Source organism: Nerophis lumbriciformis, linkage group LG03 (genome assembly GCF_033978685.3).
Source record: "Nerophis lumbriciformis linkage group LG03, RoL_Nlum_v2.1, whole genome shotgun sequence".
Taxonomy (NCBI): Eukaryota; Metazoa; Chordata; class Actinopteri; order Syngnathiformes; family Syngnathidae; genus Nerophis; species Nerophis lumbriciformis.
Window position 1 is genome coordinate 55223662 of NC_084550.2, and position 9466 is coordinate 55233127.

General features: G+C 42.2%; 1 protein-coding gene across 2 annotated transcripts in view; it reads left to right on the forward strand.

Moving 5' to 3' along the window:
- znfx1 (zinc finger, NFX1-type containing 1) overlaps window positions 1-4933 on the forward strand; it is a 48666-nt gene extending 43733 nt beyond the window's left edge. Inside the window, exons 19-20 of one of the 2 annotated variants that reach the window (XM_061939706.2) lie at window positions 395-2836; window positions 2930-4933. In XM_061939706.2, coding sequence (XP_061795690.1) covers window positions 395-2836 — 2442 coding nt within the window. In that variant the 3' untranslated portion in view covers window positions 2930-4933. Of the gene's footprint in view, window positions 1-394 lie in introns of both variants that reach the window. The other variant, XM_061939699.2, reaches the window with a different exon arrangement.
- The last annotated feature ends 4533 nt before the right edge of the window (window positions 4934-9466 follow it).

Consider the following 9466-nt stretch of genomic DNA (forward strand, 5'->3'; position numbering starts at 1 on the left):
CACAGCACTCTAGTCCTTCACTCTCACGTTCCTCATCCACAAATCTTTCATCCTGGCTCAAATTAATGGGGTAATCGTCGCTTTCTCGGTCCGAATCGCTCTCGCTGCTGGTGTATACAATGGGGAAATGTGAGGAGCCTTTCAACCTGCGACGTCACGCTACTTCCGGTACAAGCAAGGCTTTTTTTATCAGCGACCAAAAGTTGCGAACTTTATCGTCGATGTTCTCTACTAAATCCTTTCAGCAAAAATATGGCAAATTCGCGAAATGATCAAGTATGACACATAGAATGGATCTGCTATCCCCGTTTAAATAAAAAAAACATCATTTCAGTAGGCCTTTAAACTCAAATTGTTCAATGACTGTTTTTTTTATTTAAACTCTCTCTTTCAGGGCCTCAATACCAATGTGTTCTTTGTGGAACACAACGAACTGGAAACACAGTTCAAGGAGGATCGTAGCCACCAGAACCTACACGAAGCCCAGTTTGTAGTTGCTTTTTGCCGCTACCTTCTCCTCCAGGAGTACAAGCCAGAGCAGATTACCATTCTAACAACCTACACAGCCCAGCTCCACTGTCTGCACAAACTCATGCCTGTTAATCTGTTTAAAGGTGTCAGAGTCCATGTGGTGGACAAGTACCAAGGAGAAGAAAATGACATTGTCCTGTTGTCTTTGGTGCGCAGCAACACCCAGCGTAAAGTTGGCTTCTTGAACATCTCCAATCGTGTTTGCGTCGCCTTGTCCAGGGCCAAGAAAGGTCTCTACTGCATCGGCAACAGTGAGATGCTGGGACAGGTGCAGCTGTGGAAAAACACCTTCCAAACCTTGAAGGAGAAGGATCAGATCGGGAGGGCGCTAACTCTTTGCTGTCAGAATCACGCAGAAAGTAAGGTTGAAGCCTCTTGTGCTGACGATTTCAAACAAGCCCCAGAGGGAGGCTGCACCAAACCTTGTGAGTTCCGTTTGGACTGCGGCCACGTGTGCGAGAGTGTCTGCCACTCTTACAACAAAGAGCACCAGAAATACCAGTGTCTCAAGAATTGTGAGAAGATCCTATGTCCTTTGGGACACAAGTGCCCACTTAAATGCTTTGCAGATTGTCCAAAAGACTGTCCGATCAGGATTGAAAAGATTATACCCAAGTGCCAGCACAAGCAAATGGTTCCCTGTCACCAGGACCCAGAGGAATTTATTTGCAAAGTTCCTTGCCAGAAAACGCTTCTGTGTGGGCATCGGTGTGATTCTATTTGCGGGAATCCCTGCACCAGCAAGTGCATGGTCAAAGTCATGCTACAACTAAGCTGCGGTCACAACCAGCTAGGATTTTGTTTTTACAAAACGATGAAGCATGACGAGGGGCCACTGTGTATGACATCGTGCGGGCAGCAACTGAAATGCAACCATGCCTGTCGTGGAACTTGCGGCCAGTGTAACAATGGCCGGTTCCACTTATCTTGTAATCATCAGTGCAAGCGTCTTCTGATCTGTTCCCACGAGTGCACTGAACCCTGCACCAGCAGCTGCCCCCCCTGTGATAAGCCGTGCGAGAACTGCTGCGTTCACAGCAAGTGCATGAACAAGTGTGGACAGCCCTGTGCTCCTTGCAATGAGCCCTGTGCTTGGCAATGCGTCCACCAAAGCTGCAGTAAGCTATGCCACGAGCCGTGCGATCGGCCGCCATGCGACCAACCCTGCATCCTGACCCTGACTTGCGGTCACCCGTGCATTGGCCTGTGCGGGGAAAAATGCCCAAGCAAATGCCGCATCTGTCATGAAGACGAGGTCACCGAGATTTTCTTTGGCACAGAGGATGACCCCAAGGCTTGCTTCCTCCAGCTGGAGGACTGTGGCCACTTAGTTGAACACACGTCCATGGATACATACATGGCAATAGATGACGAACTCCAAGCCAGTGAAGGGCAGCTGGCCATAAAGCTGAAAGAATGTCCAAAGTGTCGGACTCCGATCCGCAAGAACCTACGCTATGGATCTCATATCAACAGAAGTCTTGCAGCGATAGAGATGGTGAAGACAAAAATAAGAGGATCTCAGGGCAGCATAGAAATACAGAGATTGGAGCTTCTGGACACACTATTGAGCTATAAGATAAGCTCATTTAAATACATGGAAATAACAACAATTCTGGAGCGCAAGGGCCTTACGACCACTGACTTATGGGTCATCAAAAACAATCTGAACTTTATTGACAGAATTGAAAAACTACTGTCAGTAGTCAGGCAGAATACCGGATTGACCAACATTTGCGAGTTTAAGAAGAGTATTGACAACTTCCTGCTCTGGAACAACCAACCCTCTCAAAAATTCACAGAGCAGCAGATGTTTGACATGCAAATGGAGCTGCAGAGGCTCACGCTGTGGGCCGAACTCATCGTCCTTTGCAGCAGGGCGGAGAAAAAAGGGAAACATAGCCTTATCGAAAGTGAGACACAAATAATGAAAGAGACACTGGGAAAGCACGGCCAGTTCACCGAGCAGGATGGAAAAAGACTGAAAGACGTCATGGAGGAAATGAAGCAAAAGGTGTCTGTCACAGGTTTGGAAATCAGTGAGGAGGAGAAAAAAATGATCGTCAAGGCCATGAAATTGCAACCTGGACACTGGTACAAATGCCCCAACAACCATGTCTACATTATCACCGAGTGCGGGGGTGCTATGGAAGCCCGACAATGCCCTGACTGCAAGGCCACCATCGGCGGGAGCTCCCATAGGCTGGCCGACGGCAATCAGGTGGCGTCGGAAATGGACGGGGCCCAGCACGCAGCGTGGTCCGAGGCCAACAACCTCAATAACTTTGAAGATCTTCACCTATAGGCAAGGCTAACTAGCAGTTACACATATGGTTAAATGTCTTGGCGTGCTAGATTCATTCTGAAGTACATTTCTGTCTTGTCTTCAACCCAATAGCTCGCCTCATCACTTGTTGCAAGGCAGAATTTGTGGAGACCAATCATCTACGCCCTATTACCCATTTGGAAAAAAAAGGACTTTGTTGAGACCAATCATCTATGTCCTATTACCAATTTGGAAAAAAAAAGGACTAATACCAGCCACTCCCACTTCGCAGTTTGAATGGCAAACTGGAGGATAACTACCAGGCTTATAAACAAAGCAGCAAAACAGCACCTTCAATTCATAAATCCTTCTTACCTCTAAGCACAAAAAAAACTGCGAGCAATAAAAAATAATACAGAATTTGTTAAAACGAAATCAACATGATAATTAGTGCTTTAAGATAATTCTTTTTTTCTTTTCTTTTTTTTTTAAAGCTTTTAACCCTTTAGAGGGGAACTGCACATTTTTTTTGCAATTTTGCCTATCGTTTACAATCATTAAGAAAGACATGACGGATGTAATTTTTTTTTGCATTCTAAGTATTAAATAAATGCAATCGAAAGCCTGCTTACAATGAAGGCTATGGGAGCCGCGCAATTCCGCCTACAAAGCCCGTACAAAACATCCAAACATCTCCATTGAGGTTTTGCATACATGATGTAAGTATAAATTTAATGTAGTAATGAGCACATTTATAGTAACATTTAAAATGTACGTATATTGATCATTTTAAGCATTTAAGCATTAGTGACAAAACGCGTCACGTCTGTTTTTTTATTCATCTCTTACGCACTTCACTTTATGAAAGACAGCAAACATAATAAAACATCACTTACTGTACAAGGTCTGCCGTCATTAGGATGCCAACTGCTAGGATGTTCATATATTCCCATTGCGATTAAAAATGACTCATATTTTGTGTCGTCCTCGCCAGTTTCGGGTTCTTGTCGGAATACATACTCAGACTTCTTCTGTGCTGGTGAGATGCATGACTTATGATCTAGAATAAACTTACAGGGGGCGAAGAAGCAGCAGACCACTCGATGTAAACATAGGCACACAAGCTTGTGATCACGCCCGGGAATAAATAGTTTGTCTGCATTAGCGCTCATAATAACAATATCATGAATACTTGGTTAATAATCAAGTCACAAAATGTAAATGGAGTATTGTTGGTGCTTTTTGAATGGTTATTTATTGGATTTTATGGGCCAAATAGTTGAGCTCCCATTGGCTCCGCTGTAAGCGGACTTGTTACGTTTAGTCAATATTTAGAATGCATTAAAAAAATCCATTCATCATCATGTCTTTCATAATGATTAGGCAAAATTCCCAAAAAAGTGCACTCCCTCTTTAAATATCAGGTTTTTGTCAGGATGCCACGAATAAGCGGAAACTATGATTTTTTTTTAACTATCCTACATGCAAAATAAGCCTTTTGTTTAGAATTACTATTGTAGCCTGGGGATGTATTACTGTGTGTGTGTGTGTGTGTGTGTGTGTGTGTGTGTGTGTAAAATGCATTCTGTTGACCGCACAAAATGCTAAACAAGTATTATTTTCCAGCTTTTATAAGCATAATTTTTAAACCATTATCATCCCTTACACTATTTGTTTTGAAGCTTAAACAATTTTAATCCCTTAGTTGCCTTTGTATATGATCAATATTCCATCCATCCATCCTGAATAAGATACATGTATTGAGCTTTCATGGAAGTGGGTTAAAAAACCCCAACTTGGATTTTATTGTCAGACTTTCTTTTTTGTGTGTTGCTCACTGTGTATTTTAGACTTATCGTACACAATTTTCATCGAAAAAAATACAGTAGTATAGTTGTAGTGCATAGGTAGAAGTAGTCATAGTAGTCTATAATAGAATCATGAAATCTTTGTTGGAAATAAAAATTGGTAGGGTATGTTTTTTTTGTTAGGCTGTTGTAACCACTTTGTTTCACACTGTGTCGTTAAATCGCTGCCAGAGCTAATATTTACAAGCATGAACAAAAAATGTGTGTCACTCATTAAGAAACTGCATGTGTACTATATAGCTCAGCAAAATAAACAATCCCGAAAATAGCTTTGTCTCTCACTGAGTCGCATTTTTCTATTTTTGCAACACATGATGGATGTGTCGCTGCCATAAAAAAAAAACTGCCTGAATGCAAAATGTGGTATTTGCGAGAAGAGTGGGAGCATCAGTGGACAAGTGTTCGAGTTGAGCAAATGATGAAAGCGGGGGTATCACTCTCACTATTTATAAGCTTTAAGCAGAGGTGGCACCAATGTGGAAATATGGCAACATCCTACAAGGTGGACGGTATCATCGATCATGCCAGATGGTCTTAAAGTACTTTATATTATTGCTGGACTCTCAGCAACACACACACATACAGTTCAAATACAGTTTTTGTGTTGCCAACAGAACTGAATACACCATACTTGCCAACCTTGAGACCTCCGATTTCGGGAGGTGGGGGGAGGGGGTGGGGGTGGGACGGGGGCGTGGTTGGGGGCGTGACTAAAAGGGGAGGGGTATATTTACAGCTAGAATTCACCAAGTCAAGTATTTCATATATATATATATATATATGAACTACTTGAGTTCAGTGAATTCTATATATATATATATATATATATATATTTTATTATATATATATATATATATAAAATAAATACTTGAATTTCAGTGTTCATTTATTTACACATATACACACACATAACACTCATCTACTCATTGTTGAGTTAAGGGTTGAATTGTCCATCCTTGTTCTATTCTCTGTCACTATTTTTCAAACCATGCTGAACACCCTCTCTGATGCATTACTGTGTGGCACGCACAAAAGTGCTGTCATCAAATGCACTAGATGGCAGTATTGTCCTGTTTAAGAGTGTCACAACATTGCTGTTTACGGCAGACGAACTGCTTTACGGTATACAAAAAAGTGACTGCTGTTGTTGTGTGTTGTTGCCGCACTGGGAGGACGTTAATGAAACTGCCTAACAATAAACCCACATAAGAAACCAAGAACCCGCCCTCGATCATTCTAGAGTTTTAACGTGATTGGGCAGGCACGCTGTTTATATTGTGGGAAAGCGGACGTGAAAACAGGCTGTCGACACGTCACTCAGGTCCACATGAGTTGAGCAAATGATGAAAGCGGGGGTATCACTCTCACTATTTTCACTGAATTTCGGGAGATTTTCGGGAGAAAATTTGTCCCGGGAGGTTTTCGGGAGAGGCGCTGAATTTCGGGAGTCTCCCGGAAAATCCGGGAGGGTTGGCAAGTATGGCGAAGGCTGTCCCAATTAAAAAAAAGTTCCAAGTGTCCTTCGAATGCGGCCGACAAATACGTCTTTTTCTGCCCAGAAAGGTTGCATCCGTGTACCCTTCGCCTCCTTTCATATCCCGAGATCCTTTGCGCTCACAACTCTGAAAAATATTTTCAAAAAAGCGCGGCTCAATGCGGACCGGAAAGAGCGACTATAGTTTGTAAGTATATCTTTGTGTGACCCACCCAAAATGTGTCACATTTTTGTGTTGATTTATTTATTTTATTTTGTGGTTTGAATTCGTTTTTGGAGCTGTCATTCCACATTTATCAGTATTAAGGCCGAAGTCTCAGTCATTCCACATTTATCAGTATTCACCTTGGTCAGCGGGGGGCAGTTGAGCGTTTCTTCCTAATTGAATGCGGACAGAGGTGGAGGACAGAGTAAAACAACTTGCACTGAGCCTAGTCTATAAAATCCGCTACACCTCCCTGATACCGAAGTACATGTCAAACTACTTCCTTAACCGCCATAACCACAACACCAGGGGGAGCTCCACTAACCACGTTAAACCCAGATTCCGATCTAACAAAGGTCTATACTCATTCTCCTTCTATGCCACATCAATATGTAATGCACTCCCAACAGGTGTAAAAGAAAGGGCATCTCTATCCTCCTTCAAAACCGCACTAAAAGAACACCTCCAGGCAACTTCAACCCTAAACTAACACCCTCCCTTCCACATCCCACCTCCCCGGATTGTAAATAATCAAATGTAAATAATCAAATGTAGATACTTATTCTTATGCTTTCTGATCTCTCTCTCTATGTCCACTACTTGCTGTACATATCCTACCAAGTCAGTCCTACACTATTCCAATGTCCATTTCTCTGGTGATGCAATTGTTGATGACTGAAATGTTGATATCAACCAAACCTAACCCCCCCCCCCCCCCCCCCCCACACCCCGGATTGTAAATAATGTAAATAATTCAATTTATTTACTCTGATGATTATCTTGTGTGATGACTGTATTATGATGATAGTATATATCTGTATCATGAATCAATTTAAGTGGACCCCGACTTAAACCAGTTGAACAACTTATTCGGGTGTTACCATTTAGTGGTCAATTGTACGGAATATGTACTGCACTGTGCAATCTACTACTAAAAGTTTCAATCAATCAATCAATTGCAAGGTGTAGTTAGTGTTTGTGAATGAATCCAGTGCAGAGCACAGTAGTCTGGCTGCAGTAATTAATACAAAGTGGCGACGTGAGTGCGCAATGTTTATATAGGAACTTCTGATCCTAATTCAGACTCCCAAATTAGAGCTCCAGTTTTCTTATTGATTTTATAATGTATTTTTGTATAATGTACCGTATTTTTCGGAGTATAAGTCGCTCCGGAGTATAAGCCGCCCCGGCCGAAAATGAAGCTATTGAGCCATATTGGTTTGAACCGTATGCAAGCGAAACCGACGAAAACGACACGACAGCCAGCGACACGGGAGAAAGCGAGGACGAATTCGGCGATCGCCTTCTAACCAACGATTGGTATGTGTTTGTTTGGCATTAAAGGAAACTAACAACTATGAACTAGGTTTACAGCATAAGAAATACATTTGGCAACAACATGCACTTTGAGAGTGCAGACAGCCCAATTTTCATCAATTAATATATTCTGTAGACATACCCTCATCCGCGCTCTTTTCCTGAAAGCTGACCTATCCAGTTTTGGAGTTGATGTCAGCAGGCCAGGGAAGCTAGGGTCGATAGGGGGTTTAGCTCGCTCGTCTGCGGGAACAAACCGCCGCCATTGCTTGCCGTGCTACCGAGGTCCTTTGTCCCTGAATTGCTCACACACTCCGGCAGATTCAATGGGGGTCTGGCGGAAGATTTCTTTGACTTTATCGTTGGAAATGCATCTGCTTTGAGTGTCGCAGGATATCCACACATTCTTGCCATCTCTGTCGTAGCATAGCTTTCGTCGGTAAAGTGTGCGGAACAAACGTCCAATTTCTTGCCACTTTCGTATCTTTGGGCCACTGGTGCAACTGGAATCTGTCCCTGTTCGTGTTGTTACACCCTCCGACAACACACCGACGAGGCATGATGCCTCCAAGGTACGGAAAACAGTCGAAAAAACGGAAAATAACAGCTGATTTGACTCGGTGTTTGAGAAAATGGCGGATTGCTTCCCGATGTGACGCCACGTTGTGACGTCATCGCTCCGAGAGCGAATATTAGAAAGGCGTTTAATTCGCCAAAATTCACCCATTTAGAGTTCGGAAATCGGTTAAAAAAATATATGGTCTTTTTTCTGCAACATCAAGGTATATATTGACGTTTACATAGGTCTGGTGATAATGTTCCCCTTTAAGCTGCACTGCTTGATGGATTGTCGGAGCATTGTGGCTACCGTAGTCAGACGTACTGTGCTTCATCATTCAGGTATTGTAATGGTGTGTGTAAAAGAACCCCAAAATGGTATCTATTAGGAGACATGTTTTCCATCTATGTAAATAATCTCTGTGATAATGTGTCGGACGCGGTCATTTATTGTTCCCCACCGTAGCCTGCTTGTAGTCTGCTTTTGATGTTGTTCAGTCCCAGCCGACTCAGCTTAAACTAGTGCTAAATGCAGAGAAATCTAAGGTGATGTTATCTTCAAATGGTAAACCACTGCCATTGAACATTCCGAAAACATCAACTGCTCACAGGGTTGAACTTGAAATGGTCACGACATGTACCGTATTTTTCGGAGTATAAGTCGCACCGGAGTATAAGTCGCACCGGCCGAAAATGCATAATAAAGAAGGAAAAAAAACATATATAAGTCGCACTGGAGTATGAGTCGCATTTTTTGGGGAAATGTATTTGATAAAACCCAACACCAAGAATAGACATTTGAAAGGCAATTTAAAATAAATAAAGAATAGTGAACAACAGGCTGAATAAGTGTACGTTATATGAGGCATAAATAACCAACTGAGAACGTGCCTGGTATGTTAACGTAACATATTATGGTAAGAGTCATTCAAATAACTATAACATATAGAACATGCTATACATTTACCAAACAATCTGTCACTCTTAATCGCTAAATCCCATGAAATCTTATACGTCTAGTCTCTTACGTGAATGAGCTAAATAATATTATTTGATATTTTACGGTAATGTGTTCATAATTTCACACATAAGTCGCTCCTGAGTATAAGTCGCACCCCCGGCCAAAAACTGTGAAAAAAACTGCGACTTATAGTCCGAAAAATACGGTATGTGTTCTGGAATAGGTTTTACATGCTATTTTATTGTGTTTAGACATGGTTATATAA